The 22,682-nt window shown below is 38.7% G+C and overlaps 1 protein-coding gene across 4 annotated transcripts in view; it reads right to left on the bottom strand.

The window, feature by feature from the left end:
• The window catches only part of ADGRB3 (adhesion G protein-coupled receptor B3), a 1,271,667-nt gene that overhangs the window by 117,884 nt on the left and 1,131,101 nt on the right, over positions 1-22,682 (bottom strand). For 3 of the 4 annotated variants that reach the window (XM_077487872.1, XM_077487875.1, XM_077487873.1), the window contains 2 exons: positions 18,235-18,333; positions 17,688-17,859 (listed from right to left, as the gene is read on the bottom strand). In XM_077487872.1, the coding sequence (XP_077343998.1) occupies positions 17,688-17,859; positions 18,235-18,333 (271 nt within the window). The remainder of the gene's footprint in view (positions 1-17,687; positions 17,860-18,234; positions 18,334-22,682) is intronic. The other variant, XM_077487874.1, reaches the window with a different exon arrangement.

The following is a 22,682-nucleotide window of genomic DNA, read 5'->3' as shown; positions in this document are numbered from 1 at the left end:
GGAAGTCCTCATCTTCCTCCTGCTGCTCTGCCTCCAGTGCCCTGTCCGTAATGCCACACAGAGTATGCTCCAGCAGGAACACAACAGGGATTATGTCATTGATGCATGCACTGTCAATGCTCACCATCCTTGTGGCATCCTCAAATGGTGACAATACATTGCATGCATCCTTATTGATCAGCCATTGGTGTGGGGAAAAAATCTGAGGCGGCCTGAGCCTGTCGTTGTACTGTACTGGCACAGATACTCGTAAACGGCCCTCTGCTGCATGTATAGCCGCTGCAGTATTTCCAAAGTTGAGTTCCACCTGGTGGGCATGTCACAAATCAGGCAGTTTACGGGCAGGTGGAATTCCTGTTGTATTCCAGCCAACCACGCACTAGCTGTGTATGACTGCCTGAAATGGCTACAGACTCCTCTGGCCTGTTTTAGTACATCTTGCAACCCTGGGTACGTACTTAGGAAACGCTGCACCACCAAATTGAGGACATGCGCCTGGCATAGCACGTGTCAACTTTTCTTGTCTGTCCCTGCAGAGCTGCAAGAGTCTCTGCTCTGGTGTGGTTCCCGCCCCCTAAACATACCAGCTGAAGCACTGTATGGCACCTTTTAGCCTGGCTATGGGAATAGCCCTTTGAACGCTTAGGGGGTACCTGATGTTCATAGGACAATTCTGCAGAGGGGGGCATTGAGGTGGCGGGGGAGGAGGGGGTAGAGCTCACAGGTCTGGCATCACCACCAGCTGTATGGAGACGTGGGGGCACAACAAGCTACAGCACCTTGTCCTGCATCCTTTCAAGTTGCAAGCAGCCTTAGCCAGTGTGCTGTGAAAGGAATATATCGTCCCTGCCCATACTTGCTGAACCATGTGTCATGGATTTTAAGGCTGACTGCCTTGCCCAATGATGCCAGAACATTCCCTTCCACGTGATGGTAGAGAGATGGAATGGTTTTACATGAAAAGTAGTAGGGTCTGGGAACCTGTGGTATAGCACATTGAGCGAATTAATTAAAGGGGCAGAATCCACCAGGCTGAAAGGCAGAAGTTGGAGAGTTAACAGCTTTGACAAGCTTCCATTCAGACGCTGGGCATGTGGATGGCAGGGACTGTATTTTGTTTCTGCTGCGGCAGATGGGGCACAGAAATTTTCCGGCTACAGTCTACAGCTGGTGGTGTGCTGCTGGCAGATGTGTTGCTAGTACCTGGGACACATTGTGCTATACCATCATCCCTGTCAGTGGAGGCTGCTGAAAGGGACAGACTGAAATAGGTAAGGAGGAGGAGGGACAGATTTGTGTCCCTTTTGTGTGGCTTTTAGGTGCTTTTGCCAACAGGCTAAGTGGTTGGACGTTAAATGCCTTGTTAGGCACATGGTACCCAAATGGTTGATGTTTTTGCCACATTTGATGTGCCTGAGACACAGTTTGCAGATAGCAACAGTGTGATCTGCTGCAGATGTGCTGAAAAAGGCCAGGTTTGGGGAGTGGGTCAGTAGATACCAACCGCAGAATGTGATGGAATAGGGTGGCTGCTCTCTACTCTTTCTTGATGTTGGCCTCCTTGGTGTTGTGCCAAGTCACATCAGTGAACTCATCATTATCATCATCATCTCCTGATGTTGAGGCTATGGCAGGAATAGATGTGGACAAGGAGGCAGGTTTAGCCACTCTGGCAACTGCAGGGGACTGCATACTTGTCTCTGCTTGCATGACAGAGGATGAGGAGGATGCGGAAGGTTTAGTATGCCAGACCACCACCTCCTCTGCATGCTTTGGCTGAATAGCACAGGCAAACTCACTAAACAGAGGAAATGATGCCCTGCCTGAGGACTGACCACCCTGTCCACATTTTGTCCACATTTTGCCTGTGGACACATTTGTTTCTGGTCCCCTTACAGTGCCAAGGAAATGTCTGCCTCTCCTTGTCCTCTCAGACATTATTGTGAGGGAGGGAGGGGGCGGGGCTTATAAGCACATGTAAAGAACAAGTTGAAATCTGTACGTAAATGCACTTTATTCAATGTAAAGGGGTGTTTGGTGCACTTTAATTTGAGTACTTACACTACACAGGTACACTCCAAGGATACACTATAATATACTGCAATATAATGTGCCAAATGTACAGCGACACACAGTCATATGGCAGTTATATGGTGTTAAACTGGCAGTAACACAAGCAAAACCATATGGCGTCAAACTGGCAGTAATGCACGCAAAACGGTATAGCATTAAACTGGCTGTAACGCACACAAAACAATATTGCATTAAACTGGCAGTAGCACATGCAAAATGATATGGCGTTTAACTGGCAGTAACGCATGTAGAACTATATTGGGTTACAAAAGTATATGGGGTTAAACTGGCAGTAACGCCGCAGAACTATATGGCATTAAACTGGCAGTAACACACACAAAACAATATGGCATTAAACTGGCAGTAACGCACACAGAACTATATGGTGTTAAACTGGCAGTAACGCACGCAAAACTATATGATGTTAAACTGGCTGTAATGCACACACAGATCTATATGGTGTTAAACTGGCAGTAACACATGGAAAACGATATGACGTTAAACTGTCAGTAATGCACACAAACCAATATGGCATTAAACTAGCAAGTAACGCACACAGAACTATATGGCGTTAAACTGGCAGTAATGCACACAGAACTATATGACATTAAACTGGCAGTAACACATGCAAAACTATATGGTGTTAAACTGGTAGTAATGCACACAAAATGATATGGCGTTAAACTGCCAATAACGCATGTAAAACTATATGGTGTTAAACTGGCAGTAACGCACACAGAACCATATGGCATTAAACTGGCAGTAATGCACAAAACTATATGACGTTAAACTGGCAGTAATGCACGCAAGACTATATGCGTTAAACTGACAGTAACGCGCGCAAAACGATATTTAGCATTAAACTGGTAGTAACGCACAAAACTATATGGCATTAAACTGGCAGTAACGCACATAGAACAATATGGCGTTAAACTGACAGTAACGCAGAAAACAATATGGCATTAAACTGGCAGTAATGCACGCAAAACTATATGGCGTTAAACTGGCAGTAACACACACAGAAGTAAATGGCGTGAATTAACACACACAGAAGTAAATGGCGTTAACCTGGCAGTAACGCAATCAAATAGATGATGTTCAACCATCACTACACTGATGCTATCTGGACTGTCCCTGCTCTAGCTATACACTAATGTCAAGATTACTGACACAGTCTCACTACACTGCACTGAAACTATATGAGCTGCCCCTACTCTACACTAATGTATGTATGAATGTCACAGTCTCACTACACTACAGTGAAGCTATTTGAGCTGTCCCTACTCTTGCTGCACACTATGCAAAGCTGAATGATGGTCCTCTTCACTACACTCACACTATCCCTAAACTGACACTAAACTAATATTCTACACTGACAATTGAAACAAAATAGCACAGTATACCACACTAACTAACTGATATAACTGAACAGAGCCCTGTTTTAGCTCTCTCCACGCCAAAATCACACTGAAAATGGCTGCCATTGAAGGAATATTTTTATACTGTGGGGCGGAATGAGCCATGATTGGATAAAGTCATGAGTGCTCTGTGCCCTGATTGACTGAAGCTTTCACTGCTTCAGCCAATCTATGCTTGCAATGTACTGTTCAGTGCCGCAATGCATTGTGGTCAGTTCAGGGGCCAAACAAACAGTCGAACGACCCGTTTGTTTGGCTGTTCAGTGAATGACCGAACAAGCAAACAAATGTTCAGGCCAATCTTATGCTCGGGCTGAACCATTTGCCCATCCCTAATCTAAACCCAAGAACAAAAAAATTACAGTATTGCAAGTCCTTTATTTTAAACTGGTAATCCTGTCCTTAACATACTTCCTATTCTATTATGACAAATGTATGACATGCAGCATTGTCACCCTAGGACAGGGAACGTGTTAGGACTATATAAGCATGTGTTAGGATTACATACACCTCTCTCTCTCTTCTTTTTAATAGGGACTGGGTGTTTTGTATGTTATATAGATAGAGGAGAACAATGGTAACGGGCAACAGTCCAGGGAACACAGGAATTTATCAGCTCACAAGATTTCTGGGTAAATTAACAGATAGATTGTTTTGTATTTATTGAATACACTAAAAGCACATTCAATGGTGTATTTAACAGACCAAAAGTGAGCAGAAAAATTTATTGGTAAAGTTTACATACGCTTTCCACCATTTGCTGCTTGCCCACAGTACATTTACTGCAGTTGGGCAGCAGCTGCAGGCTGGGCAACGTAACAGTATGTCACCACCAAATTTCTGTTTTTTCAGCAGTCTCCTGCTGACCTGTGCTGTGATTGGACACAACACAAGTTTGTCATCAGGTTACAGCCAATGATTATGGCTGTACACCTGCTGATTGGCCAAGACCAATCACAGCATATAGTTTTGTGTTTACAAACACACAAAACTTTGTACACAGACAGTGATCTGGCTGTTTATTCTCTCTAAATTCAACTCTTTGAGTTCAGGGAGAAAACACAGCCAAATCTGGGAGAAAAAGCAGCACACATTACACTTGTTAGGCACACAGTTAACCCCTTGATTTCCCCTTGATGTTAACCCAGTGTCATTAGTACAGTGTACAGTAGTCTTATTGGTAACTATATTAGTGTTACTAGTGACATCAGTGTCAGTTATGTCCCATACACACGGTCGGATTCTCAGACGGGAAATGTTCGATGGGAGAGCATTTTGTCGGAAATTCTGACCCTACACACATAGGCTCCATCAGACATTTTCCATCGGAATTTCTGACACACAAAATTCGAGATCTGGATCTCAAATTTCCAACAACAAAATCGATTGTCGGGAAATGCCTATCGTGTGTACACAATTCCGACACACAAAGTTCCACGCATGCTTGGAATCAAGCAGAAGAGCCACACTGGCCATTGAACTTCATTTTTCTCGGCTCATCATACATGTTGTACAGCACCGCATTCTTGACGTTTGCAATTTCTGACCAACTTTATTTGACCATGTGTATGCAAGACAAGTTTGAGCCAACACCCGTCGGAAAAAATCCATGGATTTTGTTGTCGGAATGTCCGATCATGTGTATGGGGCATTAGTCATTTAGTATCCCTCCCAGTCAGATTCCAGACAACACTACCACAGTCACTGATCACCACCATTACTAATATAGTGTCTGTACAGATCAGTACCTTGATCATTGGAGCTATACTAGCATCCCCAATAGTATAGTGTCCCCAGAAACACAGGTTGCTTTTTACCAAAGACACATTTTATAACATAAAATAGAATATATAAATATAAATATATATATATATATAAATATATATATATATATATATATATATATATATATATATATATTTTTTTTTTTTTTTTTTTTTATATATTTACACTGTAACTGCCAATTGCTTGGTCATGCAACACTGTACGCAAATTACATTTATATATTTTCTACACAAAAATATAGCTTCCTTTTGGTTGTATTTCAGCAAATATCTCCTAAACCGTGTAGGCTTAGGAGATATTTCTTAGACCTACAGGTAAGCCTTAATCTAGGCTTACCTGTAGGTCAAAGTATGTTGTAAGGGTTTACAACCACTTTAAAACTTACAGAGGCTAAATGTTATCTACAAATTCTTCATTCTGTAATTCCCATATAGAAATTAATCCTTGAGATTTCAGATGTCAAATGTTCCAAACCAAGATTGACAGCTAGCAGATCAACTTTATGTTTATGGATTGTATTGCAGCTGGATGAATTGAAAACATGTTAAAACTACATGAAAGATAATCATCTCTCTTATGAATCTGTAATAGGAATTGGTAAATGTGGATTGCTAGTGGGGATCACACACTGAAACTCCAGAGGTTTCAGAGGTTCATCTTTTTCCTTGCAGGTAAAAATAACTGTTACTGACATTTATATTCTTAATTTTACTTATTATTTGCATGTACCATAAGTGCATCAATATTGAAATAATATATAGAATGTGAATTTTGAACATCCTGATTCAAACCACTCTTAGGCCGCATACACACGGGCGGACTGTTCACCCAACTTTGTCCGCTGAACAGTGTTTCAGCGGACAGTCCGCTCGTGTGTGGGCTTCAGCGGACAGTTTCAGCGGACAGTCTGACGAACAAAGTTTTTCGGAATTCCTGTTAGACTGTCCGCTGAAACTTGGTTTGAGCGGACAGTCCGCTCGTGTGTAGGCTTGTTCGTCAAACTAAGTCTCGCGCATGCTCAGAAAGAATTTACACGCCGAAGGTTGCATTGCAGTGTATAGGACGTCGTTTTTCTAGTCCCGTCGTACGTGCCGTTCACGTCATCGCGCACGCTTTCAGCGGACTGTTCGTTCATCGTGTGTGGTCATGCTAATTTGGAGTGGACTGTTTGTCAAACTGTTTGACGAACAAAGTTGGGCGAACAGTCCACCCGTGTGTACGCGGCCTTACAGATACAATATGTTTCATGATTAATAAACTATGCATGTATGGCTGCTCTCTGCAGAGTTGTTGGCATTGTGGGAAATATATGACCTAATTAGCATACAAGGAACAGCTATTAAATGTTGTGAATTTTTACAAACACTTGATTTTTATTTTGCAAGATGTCGATCTAAAATGTGAGCTTCTTTCCATTTGAGTGCTAATGGCTCAAAGGCAAGCTGCCTGTCATTGTCGCTAGTCTTTTTTCACAGTTTTATGGATTTTTTCTTCTCTTCATATATTAAACTAGATGTATTCAGTAGCAACACTGTATTAATAAGTAATAAAAAATGCCACAACATAATGATAACGTTTTTTTTCATTACATAGGGGACAAGAAGTCCCCTATGTGATGATGTTTAGGTGACAGGTTCTCTTTAATGATAGATGCAGGGTCACAGACCATGGGCTCCACTGAATACATTGCAATGCAGATCGTATTGCATTTAATTCCTTCTTGGCTATGCTAGCCAGGGACACTGAGCCTGACCTGGAAGTGACGTCATACATGTTGATTTCTGGGTCACAGCAAGAAGGGGAGGAGAGCAGACATCTGTCTCGTTCCCCTCCACCCACTGGCACTGGCCAAGCCCTCCACAAGTGGAACCCAGAATACATGGCCTGGGGCACACACATGTGGGGGGGCACCAGTACCAGGGGTGTGTGGAGGAAATTGGGCGGAAGTGAAGCTACCCGAATGCATCCACCTAATGGTCTGGAGTCTGCCTGTCAGTTTTACACACAATAAATGAGAAGATCTGGCTCACAATTAATATTCCAATTTATTACAAAGATGTTTAACAGGGTTGAGGCCAGAGCCACACAAAAAAACTACACTTTACTGGAAACACCTAAACTCAGTAATGTTTTCTGATGTGTTATATATAAATCAATAACGTCTAAGTGTTTTTATGAGTTGCTTATTATGTCTACAGCTGATACAGAGAACAAAGTGAATCTCTGAAACAGAAACACATCCAGCAAACACCTTATATTAGTATAGTGGGTGAAAGTTAAAACCTCGAGATATGGTGACATTTCACCAGTGGAGACATAGACAGCAGTTAAATTTAAGCAGGAGTCCTTTTCTTCTTTGGAACACATTGAGCATTTAGAGAGTTGTGCGCAAATGTTCACAGAATATAATGAGGGTGGAATTGATAATATTCCAGCTCTTTAAAATTGGATGCTTTTTCTCTTTTCACCTCTAAGAATCTGCTTTCTTGTCTTTATCAGACATGCCAAAAATCATGAATCATTAAAAACAATTTAGGGCATATGGCCTATTGATGACACAGCTTATAACAAAAATGCAAAGAAAAGACCTGCATATTAATTATAACATTATTAATATTAATAATATATCTGAGGATTTAACATAAGTATATTTTATTGTGGTAAAACACTGAAATTAATTACTAATGCCATGGGAAACGGTGTTGCTGAAACATTGTATGTTGAGGCAGACTACTAAAAGCCAATACCTGCTTATTACCCCCTTTCTAAAATCACTACATTAATGAGATAAAAACAGTACAGTGTTAAAAACCATATTTACCTGACCCTGGTTTCTGCCTGCAGTACCAAGGTAAGGGTGGCATCACTATCTTTTCAACAAGATCCTGGGAACACTGTGAATCTCAAAACCCATGAGCATAGTACTGGAGTGTCTTCTCACAAGATTTGAATTACTCAGCATTGCCAGGGTATAGTAGGGTAGGCATTGTCTCCTGTTTTCATGTTTGGATTGAGCCCTTTTTTTGCTGATGAAGTTTTTTATTTCAATGTAATGGCGTGTCAATGCTTTACTTGAATAAAACCTAATTTTAAGGATTTACACTATGTGGTGTTTATCTCTTTGCTGATATATTCCACTGGATACTATGATCTGAGACCAGAGAAGTATTGTTTTCGATGTGACAGTTGGATGATCCCTCCTCCTTTTTGTATGCTAAGGAACAACCGTGGATGGAAAATATGAGATTTATGAGTCCCTTTTGACCACCCGTAACAGGTGGCCAACACTCTCTGGTAAGAGTACATCCTAACTTATGGTGGTGGTCTATTCACATGGTGGAGGAGCTAAGTCAATTAGAACTCCTGCACATATTCATACTGTATAGGCATTTGATTGGTGCCGTTTTGAAGACACATGGACTGATTTGCATTTTTTATTTTCAAGCACAACACATTGTTTTTTATTTTTTTATTCCCAGAATCTTTTCTAAAGAATCCTGACATCACCCACTTCAGTGCAGAAGCCAGGATAAGGTAAGTATATCATGTGTTTTTTTTTACAGGTGCTCTCTTTATATGGCATTATTTCAGAAATATTAGATTGGAGGGAAGAGGGCACTATGTAATAAGCATAGTTTGCCTTTAACTGCAAGGTCTGCTGTAACCACTTCAGCTCGAGAAGATTTACCCCCATTCATGACCAGACCATTTTTTGCGTTACAGCACTGCATTACTTTGACTGAAAATTGCACGGTCGTGCAACGTTGCACCAAAATAAAATTGATGTCCTATGATTTCGTATTTGATCACCTCTGCAGTTTTTCTTTTTTGCACTATAAACAAAAGAGTGACAATTTAGAAAAAAAACAAAGTTTTTTACTTTCTGCTATAAACCACATCCAATAAAAAAATGTAAAAAATCAAATTTCTTCATCAATTTAGGCCAAAATGTATTTTGCTACATATTTTTGGTAAAACAAATCCCAATAAGCTTATATTGATTGGTTTGTGCAAAAGTTATTGTATCTACAAACTAGTGGATAGATTTATGGAATTATTATTTTTTTACTAGTAATGGCGATCAGCGATCTTTAGTGGGACTGTGACATTGTGGGACAAATCTAACACTAAGTGACAACTTTTGGGGACCAGTGCTTGCTAACTGTGTTGGGGATGCTCTGACTGGGTGAAGGCAGAGATCCGTGTTCCTCCTTTGCAGAAACACAAGATCTCCATGTTCTCCCCTGTCAGAAAGGGGATCTGCCTTGTTTACATTGCCAGACTACCATTCTGCCTCTCTCAGGAATGATCGTGGGCGATGTCCACCGGGCCCACTTATTGGCATGCACCTGCCCCCTAGAGGCTTTTGCAATATAGCCACTTTGCAGCAGTACATGTACGTTACGTGGTTGGTAAGTGGTTAAGAAAAGTTAAAAATAAATCAGTCTCTCTTTAACCTGATAAGGTAACAGGATGCAAACTCAAGATATATGGCACTGTTTTCTCTAGATAGGCAATTGTTGGGTGCTTTTAGAAGAGTGCTGCTGCACAAAGACTGATTAACCACTTCAGCCCCGGAAGATTTGGCTGCTTAATGACCAGGCCATTTTTTGCGATGCAGAGCTGCGCCGCTTTAACTGAAAATTGTGTGTGACGCTGTACCCAAACAAAATCAACATCCTTTTTTTTCCCCCACAAATAGAGCTTTCTTTTGGTGGTATTTGATCATCTCTGTGGTATTTATTTCTTGCGCTATAAACAAAAAAAGAGCACCAATTTTGAAAAAAAAAATTATTTTGTATTTTTTGCTATAATAAATATCCCCAAATTTTTTTTAACTATTTTTTTCCTGAGTTTAGGCCGATATGTATTCTTCTACATATTTTTTTGTAATAAAAATCGCAATAAGTGTATATTGATGGTTTATGCAAGTTATAACATCTACAAAATGGGGGAAAGATTTATGGCAATTTTATTATTATTCAAATTTTTATTTTACCAGTAATGGTGGTGATTAGCCATTTTATCAGGACTCAGACATTATGGCAGACAGATCTGACACTTTTGACACATTTTTGGGACCATTGGACCTTGGACCATACAGCGATCAGTGCTATAAAAAATGCACTGATTACTGTGTAAATGTCACTGGCAGGGAAGGGGGTAACACCAGGGGGCAATCAAGGGGCTAACTATGTTCCCAAGGAGTGATTCTAACTGTGGGGGGATGGGATTGACTGGGTGAGGAGACCGATCGTTGTTCATACATAGTATGAACAACAGCTTGCTCTCCTGCAGCACTGAGATCTGTTTGTTTATATTGACAGACCTCCATTCTGTCTCTGTGTGGAGTAATCGCAGGTGCCCAGCTGTCATAATGACTGCTGAGCATGAACATTGGCTCTGACATTGTGCCCTAGTGATCAAAAGGTGAACTGATGTATAGCTACGTCAGTTCACCCAGTTCACCCAGGGGAGTCAACCTGCCGCAGTACAACTATGGTGACTGGTCAGGAAGGGGTTAAAAAAACCTTGCAAAAACGTGCATGTCAAAACTATTTGCAGATTCAATTATATAAACACATTCAAGTTGAACTTTTCCCGTAAAACTGGAGCTTGGCTCTATACCTTCTACCTTCCAATTACTGATGGGAAAATGTGGTTCTGCAAACATGTCCAAGAGTCTGCAAGTTGTGAATTCCATTGAAGTCAATAGGAGGTGAATATGGAATATGGAAAATCAATTCTCACCATTTGCAATGCCTAATAGCTGAGGGATTGTCAAATTAGGGACATGGATAGCTGGGCACAATTCTGCGGGACATACAACAATGCAAAAAATGTATAACTTTCAGCAGGAAATATTAAAAATAGAAAATTCTGTTAAATAAAATGCTTTGGAGATACCCTAAACCTGCGTATGAAAGTGACATTTTATAAAGAAAAACATGCAGCTAAATGATATTCCTCTGCCAGCTTGTATTTTTTTGTGAAAAATGGCATGAAGACCCCCAAAGGAAAACAAAGGCCATGGGGAGCTGGGCACTGCCCTAGGGGATATGCCTTAATGCAAACATTTTTTTTTACTATTGAACATGGAATTCAGAGACAGAAATGCACCAATGCAAAAAAAATAAAAAATACATTAATATACCTTTCAACAGGGAGCAGCTCTTTTAATAAGGCTTGAAGTAAAACATTAAAATACAAAATTCCTTAAAAAAAAAATGCTTGGCTGATGCCCTAAATCCACCTGTGAAGTGGCACCACTGTAGGATATATACAAGCAAAAGTGAGATTTTATAAAGAAAAAATGCAGTTAAATGACATTCCCCTGCCAGCCTTTTTTTCATGAAAAATGACATAGGGACCCTCCAAACTCAAACAAAGGGCACAGGGAGCTGGCCACTACCCTCTGAGACATGTATTGATGCAAAAACATTTTTATATTGAATGTGAAACAGTTCTTTTACTAAAAGCTTAAAAAGAAATAGTAAAAATATGAATTCCTTTAAATAACATACTTGGAGATGCCTTACACCTGCCTTACCTGAGCATGCAGCCTGGCTGGACAGCAAGTGGGGGAGGCAAGCGTGTACCCTTCTGAACCATACCAGGTCACGTGCACTCAACATGGAGAGGGACCTTGCTAGGCATGACCATATTTGGCCAATGATGTCAGACAGTATTCCCTACCTCTTTGTTTGCATTTAGTTTACATTTTGCTACTGGTTGGTGGCTGAATGGGACTGGGGATGAGCCACTGGTTTCTAGGATACAGACAGCGTTAGCCTCCAAACAATCAATGGGGGGGGGGGGGGGGGTAGATGCATGGCACTGAGTGGAAAGCTGTCACATTTAGGCCGCGTACACACGGGCGGATTGTCTGCCCAACTTAGTCCGCTGAAACGTGTTTCAGCGGACAATCCGCTCGTGTGTGGGCTTCAGCGGACTTTTTCAGCGGACAGTCTGACGGACTAAGTCTTTCGGAATTTCCGTAATTTTGTCCGTCCAAACTTGGTTTCAGCGGACAGTCCGCTCGTGTGTAGGCAAGTTGGACGGACTAAGTATGGCGCATGCTCAGAAAGGATTTACACGCCGAAGGTTGCATTGCAGTGTATTGGACGTCGTATTTCTAGTCCCGTCATACGTGCTGTACACGTCATCGCGCAAGCTTTCAGCGGACTGTCTGTTCATCGTGTGTGGTCAAGTCCGTTCATTCAAAAGTTGGACGGACTGTCTGTCGGATTGTCTGACGAACTTAGTGTCAATAGTAATATGGCCACTAAATGCATGACTTTCTTCAGAAACTAGAGGTTTGCTTTGACTGGTGGGCAAAGCTTATTTAGTTCACCCATTGTGGTGCACAACTAGAATCTGTTGTGTGGTGGAAAACTTGAACCATATGCCTACTGGAATGGGTGGCCTCATTACCCAATAGGTAGACTGAAGAGATTGGAAGGATGAAGCCAAGCTGGATGTTTAAAGGAAAAGCTTGTGTATGGCTGCTGTGATATTTGAATTTACTGACTGTTTTGACATGTGGATTTAACTAAATGTAACCTCTGCCTATGCATGTTTTCCTCATATGCTCAGGTCTGTCAAATATGTTCACTTTTTTTTTTCTGGTAGGACATTAACGAGCATTTTCATCAGTGGGCCTAATAATGGGTTTGCCGTGTGGCTAATATTTAACTTAACTGAATCATTAGATCTTTTTTCAAAACAAAGGTTGTAGATTACCTGCCCAATTGGCATGGTTTACAGAACCAGACATACTTTTTTTTTTTTTTTTTTTTTTTTTTTTTTTAGGGAAGAGCAATCCATCGATGTATGATTAAGGTTGACTGTCTATGTACCAGTAAACTACTTAATAAACATTTGGTGCAGCTTTCATTCTTATATTTTCTATTTCAGAATGAGCTGGAAGCCAACACCTGGGACTTAGCAGCTATGGAACAAGTATTTGGAAGAGAACAGTGGATTCATCTCAAATGCGCAGTCTACATGGCTGTACATATAGTAACACACTACATTTTGGGGGCAACTGTGCCATGTTGGGTCATTTCTTCCACTGGAATTCCTATTTGTGAAGAGATGTTGGCCTGCATTTCCTGTATTGGGAGTCCTGAATACTTGGAGAAGTTCCTTTTATTACTATACTGCTAAACTATATGGCATTCAAAAGCAGCAGTAGATTCATATGATCATAGGATGTTGTTTAAAGTAAAATGCATCTTGCCTTAGTATCCAAAATCTCCAGTTACTGGAATGGACAAAGATGAAGTACAGAGCCAGAAACAAAGAGTGAATAGAGAAGTCAAGAACATGTTGGGATATAAAATATATAGACAGAATTTTTTTTTAAATATACAAATGTAGGTGAAATTGAGATTCAAAATTGCATAGCTAAAACAAAGGAGCAGATACGAAGAAAATAATTACATTAGGCAACACTAAAGTTTGGACAATTGGTGCTATTGGACACACTGTGCTGTGTATTGAGGCTGATAAAGTGCAAATACACTAACAATGTGGCCAAGTCATGCTTGCTTTAGGCTGGGTTCACACTAGCGCAAGTTGAATGCGGGTTTCCTCGCATCCAATTTGCATGACAGGATATTGTGACTGGCTCTCTATGGAGCCAGTTCACATATCTCCGGGGCGGCTGCAGATCGGATTCCAGAGAGGTCCTGTGCATCTTTGGCTCAGTTTCAGGGCCGCATTCAGGCAACAATTCATCCCTGATTCATCCCTGAAACAGAGAACAGGGACGCACTAAGCTTTATTAATGCCACCTATCCTGTGTGCTTTTGCTCTACATCTGAATACTTTGTTTCACATGCCCACTGCAGGAATTTTTGTAACATTTATTTTTTTTCTGCATGCTTTGCAGACCTAGGCAGTGCCTGCTCATTCTTGTTTACATTTCTATGATCATGATAACTGCATCTCTATATAGCACTGTAGCCCTGGTCCTTTTATTTAGGATTATATCATTGCTCAGTCTCCCAAAGTCAATCCTCCCAAAGTTAAAAACATATTTAAGTACACTCTTTTCTCCACATTAAAGTGAATGTACAGTCTCGTTTAAAAAAATAAAAATAAATAACAAACATGTTATACATACCTGCCCTGTTGCAGTGGTTTTACACAGGGCAGCCTGGATCCCCCTCTTCTCGGGTCCCTCTTCACTGCTCCTGGCCTCTTTCTCCTGTCGAGTGCCCCCACAGCAAGCAGCTTGCTATGGGGGCACCTAAGCCGAGCTGCAGCATCGTGTGTCCATACAGACACAGAGCTGTTGTTTGCCTTGCCCCCTCTCTCTCTCCTGAAAGGCACGGGAGCCAATGGTGCCAAGCAGGAGGGTGAGTCCCAGAAGGCCAAGGGACTCATGAACATTGCTGGACAGAGATGGAGCTCAGGTAGGTAATGCATTTAATGCATATAATGCATTAAGATTAAAAAAAAAACTGCCTTAACAACACCTTTAAAACACATTGTTACCATTGTGGATAATATTAATTCATGTTAAGGGATACTTTTTAGGTGATAGGTCTATACCAATGGTAATGCAGAATAATGCTGGAATGGAGCTTTAAATATTATGACTGCCTAATTAAGGCAGCTGCTTGTTTTATATAAATTACTGGATTTAATTTTCCACCTTACTAAATCTTTATGTGTGACATGGCAAACAGCAGTCTCAAGCCATCTGTGTGGTTTTCAATGCTAAAACCTTCGTTTGCCAAACCAGGTATATTGGGAGTTCACTTAGCAAATTCCAGACTTCCCATCCAAGATATAAATGCCAAAAATGGAATTTGCTGCTAACTTTGTTTACGAAACCATACTGTAATTTAGTCTTGCTTTGATAATACCATGTATTTGTACATGTAAAGTTAAAGCACTTTCTTTTAAATGTACATGCAAGGATAACAAGTAACCTAATGAATAGAACTAACCCAATTAAATACAATGTTTACATATATTCAGCTTTTTTTTTTACTTATGAACAAAACATTAAAACTGAGATTTATTTAATTATGAAACTTCATAGCTAGCATGGATATATCAGCATGGTAAGCATTTGTTTGGATACAATAGAAATTCCATACTAGCTCAGCAAACCTGTTCTTGTCAGGATTGACAATAAAATTATATGCACATCTGGAATGTCCTGAAGAATCCAGTTTTTATCACTCCTCCCTTCTTTGACCCCCAAGGTCAAGGAGCATGCCCTTTGCAGTATAAGTACCATTAGGGAGAGTTGAAGACAGGATTTTTACACAATTTAAGAGTACATACAATATATCTGTTTAATTTTCCATGAAGGCCATGTATCTTTACTTATTGTTTGTAAAATAAATATTTTTTTTGCTTTGCTTTAAACAAATAAAAAATAGATGTGTTTACAAAATTGTTAGGTGGATAGTAACATTAAAATAATAGTAATGTTTAGCTGATTACTACAGGTGTGATTTATTATTGTTATGATTATTATTATACAGGATTAATTTGGCATTAACAGTTTATGCCAAACTTTACAACATGAGATTTACAGTACTAATGGAAACATTTTGACCCTGGTATGAGGAAATGTTAATTTTATTATTTTCTGAATATAAGCTGCAGCTATACACATACAATGGATGTTTGCAAATATATTGTGACAGCAATTTCCTGTAATCAAAGCGTCTTGAGGAAAATTCAGTGTTTCAGTGTTGGAAGTTGTTATATGAATACTGGTCCAGTACCCAAGGGAGCAGGACCCTGTCATTTTCTGCTACAGGACAAATAACTTAATAAACATGATTTTCTAAAAACAAAAAAAAACAATGAATCCATAAAGAAAAAGAAGACACAGCTAAAAGATTTTAGGTTTTTATATATATATATATATATATATATATATATAATTATTACTATTATTAATATATATATATATATATATATATATATATATATATATATATATATATATATATATATATATATATATATATATATATATATATATATATATATATTACTGTTTTATGTTTTGTGTGGAGTTGTCCATTATATTCTCAGCTTAACTGTCTATGGATGTTTATAGGAACATTACCAAATATAATATTTTTATCATGTAATTCATAGAACACAATAAAACCTTAATGCAATAAAGTGCATTTGAGAGATTGTTGAGGAGTTTAAATAGACTGGTTATAAACCATGATGATCCAAAGTAAATATAAGACAAAACTATGATTTTACAGTTATCACAATCACAATAATAAATTGTGTTGCTCTAGTTAAAGGTCTTCATACTTCTATAAAGATATAAAAGTATATGTGTAGTCCAATCTTTTTTTATAGCTAAAGTTGGGAGGGGATAAACCCCAGCATGTATGATTTTCCTGTCTCTGCCCCATCAGGGAGACTTTCCTTCACTTCCTGTCCTGTCCAGCAAAAGGAAGAGAGAAACATTTTCTACAAAGGAGAATTTACCTCTAAAGCTCCATACACACTATCAGATTTTTTGCAGATTTTTTCCTTCAGCTTTACCAAAACCATATAATATGAGGTCAAACCTTAGAAGATTCAATTTGTATGCAATCAGGTAGGCCCTTGCTCTACATGGTTTTGGTAAATCTGAAGACAAAAATCAGCAGAAAATCTGATAGTGTGTATGGGGCTTTAGACAGTTGTCATCACAACAGGTGTCCCGACTGGAAGATGTACCATCACCTCTCATTCTAGTTACAGCTTTTTTTTTTAACATCGCTTTCTGTCTCTTTCTGTTTTGATGATCTCCTGAACAAAATAGATAGGGTGAATATACCTATCAGGGACACAGAAATTTTATGTTCTTTCTAAACCTTCCCTAGTCTACCTAAAAATAAAAAAGTTTGCGCTATACATATACATCAAAGATTATCAAGGAATATATATCTTTCCAGAGATTGTGCTAGAGCAGTGATGGCGAACCTTGGCACCCCAGATGTTTTGGAACTACATTTCCCATGATGCTCATGCACTCTGAAGTGTAGTTGAGCATCATGGGAAATGTAGTTCCAAAACATCTGGGGTGCCAAGGTTCGCCATCACTGTGCTAGAGCATGTATAGACATCTCGTGAATTTTAAGTTATCGATAAAACGTCTCAAAAAAAAATATCATTCATCTATCCATTCCTTCATGCATGAACATGCTTTTTTTTTAACTGAACCTTTGACATATACACAGGTTTATGTGTCTGGCAAATGATTCATTGATCTTACATGATGGATGGCAGGGATTGCATCTCAGACTATGAATATCAGCTAATTCATTTAAGTCAAGGTGATTTTGGATCTTGAAATTTGAGAAAATTCATTGCTTATCAGATGTCACACAGAAGAAAATACATAGAAGACAAAAACATTGCTCTCACCTCTCTCCGTAAAATGCAGTGGACCATCACAATGACAAATCCTTGCAATGAATCAAATACTGCGAACAGTATCTGAAACAGTATCGATCTCTTATCTGTCATTGCTAGAACAGCAGACATCCATGTCAAAGCCAGGAGAGGTAGAACAACACAGGAACTCCAAAGGGATGCCCTATGCAGAGAAAGATATTTGTTTGCTGAACCAGATTGTGCTTTGTGCATGCAAATCGTATTATAGAGGTTTAAATAAAAGTAAGCAAGCACCTTCAGTGATAAGATCGCCAGTTGGTTACATGTATATTTCATGATATGGCCATCTTGGAACTGAAGCGGTTAATGCTAAAACACATTTATGTAAAAAGATGTTTGTCTAAAGGCAACACTTTAATAGTGTTACACAAGTTAAAAAAAAAAATTACAAAAATAAATAAATAAAGAACAAAAAGACATTGTAGTATTATTAGAAGAACACAAATTTTATCAGACTATTTTCAGACATGCACGGTAATAGATTTGTAACAAGAAGATGTAAATGATTTAGACTAACATGGCATTACTGGCGGTGGTGGCTGACAAAGCTGTTGTTGAAACTACTCCACACTTGGCACATTTGAGCGTCAAACCGCTATGAGGCTCACTCATCTGACTGCAAACAAACAGAACACCCACAAAAAGAACAAAGTATTCAATTTTCACTGAAATCATTACTGTGGTACTTTCTTTTTTTATATATATATTTTTTTACTATTTGTTTTTCAATAAGATCTCATGCATACGTAACAAGATGAATGTATTGATTTGTTTATTAATGGAAGCTTTTGGTACTAAAGATGTAACAAATTACTTGTGACATTTGCTACTTATATGATAAGAAGGATAATTTCATTCATGCATGCAGGACATTTTTTTTCCCTCTATAAAAAGTGATAATTTCCCATTTTGCAAATTAATAAGCAGATTATACACTGAGCTAAACATAAGCAGGTGCTAAATCAGACATATGAAGACATTCTATATTCAGGCCAATATAATTAATCTTAAACAGTATAGTTTAAAAGTCATTGTTACTACTATTAATAATACTACTAGTTATATGATAGGAATTCCCTTGCAATTGGTAAAGGTAAATTACAAATTGTACTGATTGTTTTAATTAATATATTAAATAGCCTGAATATGGAGTTAGGAATAAATGGAATTTGATGAAGTTAATTGGCTGTGTATGTTTTTTTTTTTCATAAAAAAGTGCAGAAGCATCAATTAATAAAACAGTGATTGTTGCATCTAATAAAAATCTAAATGAATAACATACAATCACTCAACAGGCTTTGTCCCTGTCAGTAACATATATGAGATACAATTTTAAAGAATGTGTGTATATATCAAACTGTTGGTATCAGACAATGTGAAAATTATTATAGATCACTTAGTTGCACGCACAGGTGCAGCACACATATTAAAACAATCTCCAACCTTAAATCATAATAAGTAGAAATGAGAAACCAGAGATAAGATAAGAATGCCTAAATACATGTACAAAAACTTCAGAATCAAAATTAATTTATAATATGTAATTTATCACCATTATTTTTTTCTTCTTTTCATTGAAAAGTATACCTTCCGGTTATATCATGATATTTGAATAACTTGTTTCTTTTTATCCTGTTGGAGATTGTTCTATATTAAAAAAAAAAATTCAAGCAAAACAGACTCTACGGGAGACCTAACCTGTGCCGGTTCCTGCCGTAAACACATTTCATAACTATGTAATATACAAACTGTTTGACTTAATTGGTACTTTCAACAAGTATGTTCATTGTTCATCCCTCATTATAATTCAGAGACAAAAAAGGAATATCATTGAGCAAACTGTTGTAACTAATTAGCACCATGTTTACTGTACACAAAATCGCAATAAAACTTGCTGCATATTTATTCAAATCTCTTAAAAATGACAGTGTACCCTAGGTGGTTTGTTTTGCAATTTTTAATATTGCATATGACAATTTTGTTTTTATAAAACAGTGCCTTCTCTTTTAATAATTCATCTGCTGCTTAACTGTTCAGCTTTTATTTTTATTTTAGCTAACATAACATTTTTGCAAAAAAGAGAAAGATGCGAATCAAAGGATTGAGTAGAAACATCAATGAATGCTTACATTAAGGTTCCAAGAACTTAATGTCTGCAAACTGCAAAAAAAACTACAATTTATGAATATAATTATACATTTGGAAGAAAAATACAGATCTGTTACCAATGTGTATATAGCATTATGTTTTAGCTTATTCAGTAAATTTTCAGCTTTTTAACCTATTTCACCTCAATTTTCCAAACAATCATTCTTTTTTCTGTCTGTTTGGCTGGATTCAATTTTTTTTATTGGTTCATGGGCTGTTGCCAAACTTCCTTTTTCATGAACATAACCAGCCTGATTATTCCATTTCCTATATTCATGTCCTAATTGCTTAAAAAATTCTAACATTTGAACTGTGCCTTATGTCCAAATGTAAGCTCATGTCTATAGCTAGCTAGGCAACAGGGTCCAGTGATTATGAAAAAAAAATCTGTTCCCTGTAACGTATCTGCCCTAATATTGCAGCACTGTAATATATGCATACCCCGCTTTGAAGTATACAATGGGGTTTATTTACTAAAGCTGGAAAGTGCAAAATTAGGCTTACGACTTCATAGAAACCAATGAGCATCCAGGTTTTATTACCAAAGCTTAATTGAACAAGCCAAGGTTAGAAGCTCATTGGTTTCTATGCAGAAGTGAGCCTGATTTTGCACTTTCCACCTTTAGTAAATAAACCCCATTGTGTACTTAACAGTGGGGTAGGCCTGTATGGAAGAACTAAAATTCCACCGAATAGGGAATTAAAATGGAAGTATATTACTTATTAAACAACCTGGGGGTAGGGGATACTTGTATTCTATCTACATAAAACCATACATCAATAAAAACAGGATCCCCTGTAACAGAAATTGGTCTTACGGGTGAAGATTTTCTGTTCATCGTCATATGGTAAAGTGTGAAGTGCTCTGAATGTCAACATATACTAGACTGAAATATCTAGAATGATCCTGGAGAGTAATTTCTTATTGAAAATGTAAAACTATCTGCTGCAGAAGCCAGTTAGAAGAGATTTTTTCTATACCAGTCCCGAACCCATCTCACTTTTTTCTTGTAATGGAATTCTTAAAGAAATTAAATCTTACTAGATGTAGATTTTAAACATCACCCTTCTTTTACATGGTATGTACTATACATATATAACTGCCACAATTCAGAGTTTCAGAGAGTGTTCAGCTATAAAAATAAGCTGAGGCAAGGTAATATGTAGAGCATACAACTTTGAAATACACTGAGCTAAAGGCATACATATTTATACTTCAGTAGCTGTGTACAAGTGGAAAGGTAGCTTTATTGTGCAATAAAAACCCACAGGCAAATTCCTACTTCCAGCCTAAACTAACTGGTGAATTTTGGTGTCTGGGCACCCCTGTGCAAGTAGCACTGCAAACCTATATATAACTACCTACAACTATTCTTTGGGTGGCTGTAAACAGCACCAGGGGCTCCTGGGCACCAAAATACATGTTTATGCTGCAAGAATGAAGGTGCCCGTGTGCATAAACACCCTAAACAAATATCTGCTTTTTGCATGTCTAAATAGGATGATCTCATTTGTTAACCTCTAGCTGACCAGCCACTGCAGTCGTACTGCAGCAGTATGGCTTGGCTGTGCAAATCACCGTTATGTTACGTCAGTAACATAAACAGCTACTAGGGGGGCGCACTCGCACCCCCAGCTCGCTCCCCCAGCCGATGTGAGTGCCCGGCAGTCTCGATCACCGCCGGGCTCCCACGATTGCTCGGGGCACACGGAGAACCAGGAGCTGTGCGTGTAAACACACAGTTTCCGATTCTCTGAGCAGTGAACTGAAAGATCGGGCATCAATTTTTTTTGGGAGCAATGTTGCACGACTGCGCAAATGTCAGGTAAAGCGAAAAAGTGGTCTGGTCTTTGGCCAGCCAAATGGTCCGGGGCTTAAGTGGTTAACTGTTAACAGTTGATTGGGTACCCCTGTGAGCATAAAAGAAAACTAAAATGTTCTTAAGAAACTGACAAATGGCATAAATTAGCTTTTTTGCTTTTACTAGTTCAGTACTATTCTAGCTTTTTTTTTTTCTTCAATTGTGTATTATTTTGCTATAAAGCATGACAAACAAAATAGCTTATGGACACTGTACCCGCTTAGGATTTCTGAGTATTCCTGTTCCCTTCAGTGCACATTGCACATAAAACAGGTGTTGTCAGTCTGTGCTGATAAAGCATTAAACTCTTCTGGTCTGAGCAATATATCATTCTCATTCTTCTGTTTTGGTTGCACAGACTTCAGTCTGCAGTAATGTGTCTTTTTAAATACATTTAATTAAAAGAAAACAGTCCTGCCAGAAGCCAGTAAATCACCTTCTTTTGTAATTTGCCCATACCTGTTGAGCTATAAATCCTTATAGAATAAAAAGAATGACATTCATTTTCTGACCCAGAAAGTTTTCAGTTACTGCCCTGCTACTTGCCTATAGTGTGAACTATAAGGCTCACATCATGTTAGAGAACCTGCTGTTGGTGGCCACTCACCAGTAGCAGGATGACTAGGAGAGCAGGGAAGAAACTGATGGCTTCTATGGTATCACTCTTATGCTGGCTGAATGAGAGAGCCCTCGCTTCATCACTGCTCTGTTAATTAGGGATGCCGGGATGGCAGGTGACTATTCTATTAAGACCCCTTTCACACCACGCCACCCATTGCATTGGCGGTAAAACGCCGCTATTTTTAGCAGCGTTTTAGTGTCGGATTTGCGGCGCATTTTGGCACAATGATGCAGCTGTTTTAGGGCAGATTGCAGGCGCTATTTCTAACGCTATAGTGCCTGCAAAATGCCCTTGGTGTGAAAGGAGTCTTATTGATCCTGTTGCTGGAATTAA

The sequence above is a fragment of the Lithobates pipiens genome, unplaced genomic scaffold, assembly GCF_037356315.1.
Source record: "Lithobates pipiens isolate NorthernLeopardFrog02 unplaced genomic scaffold, aLitPip1_a1.2 Scaffold_18, whole genome shotgun sequence".
NCBI classification, from domain to species: Eukaryota; Metazoa; Chordata; class Amphibia; order Anura; family Ranidae; genus Lithobates; species Lithobates pipiens.
Note: the sequence above shows the minus strand (reverse complement) of the source record. Positions and strands in the feature narration are given on the sequence as shown.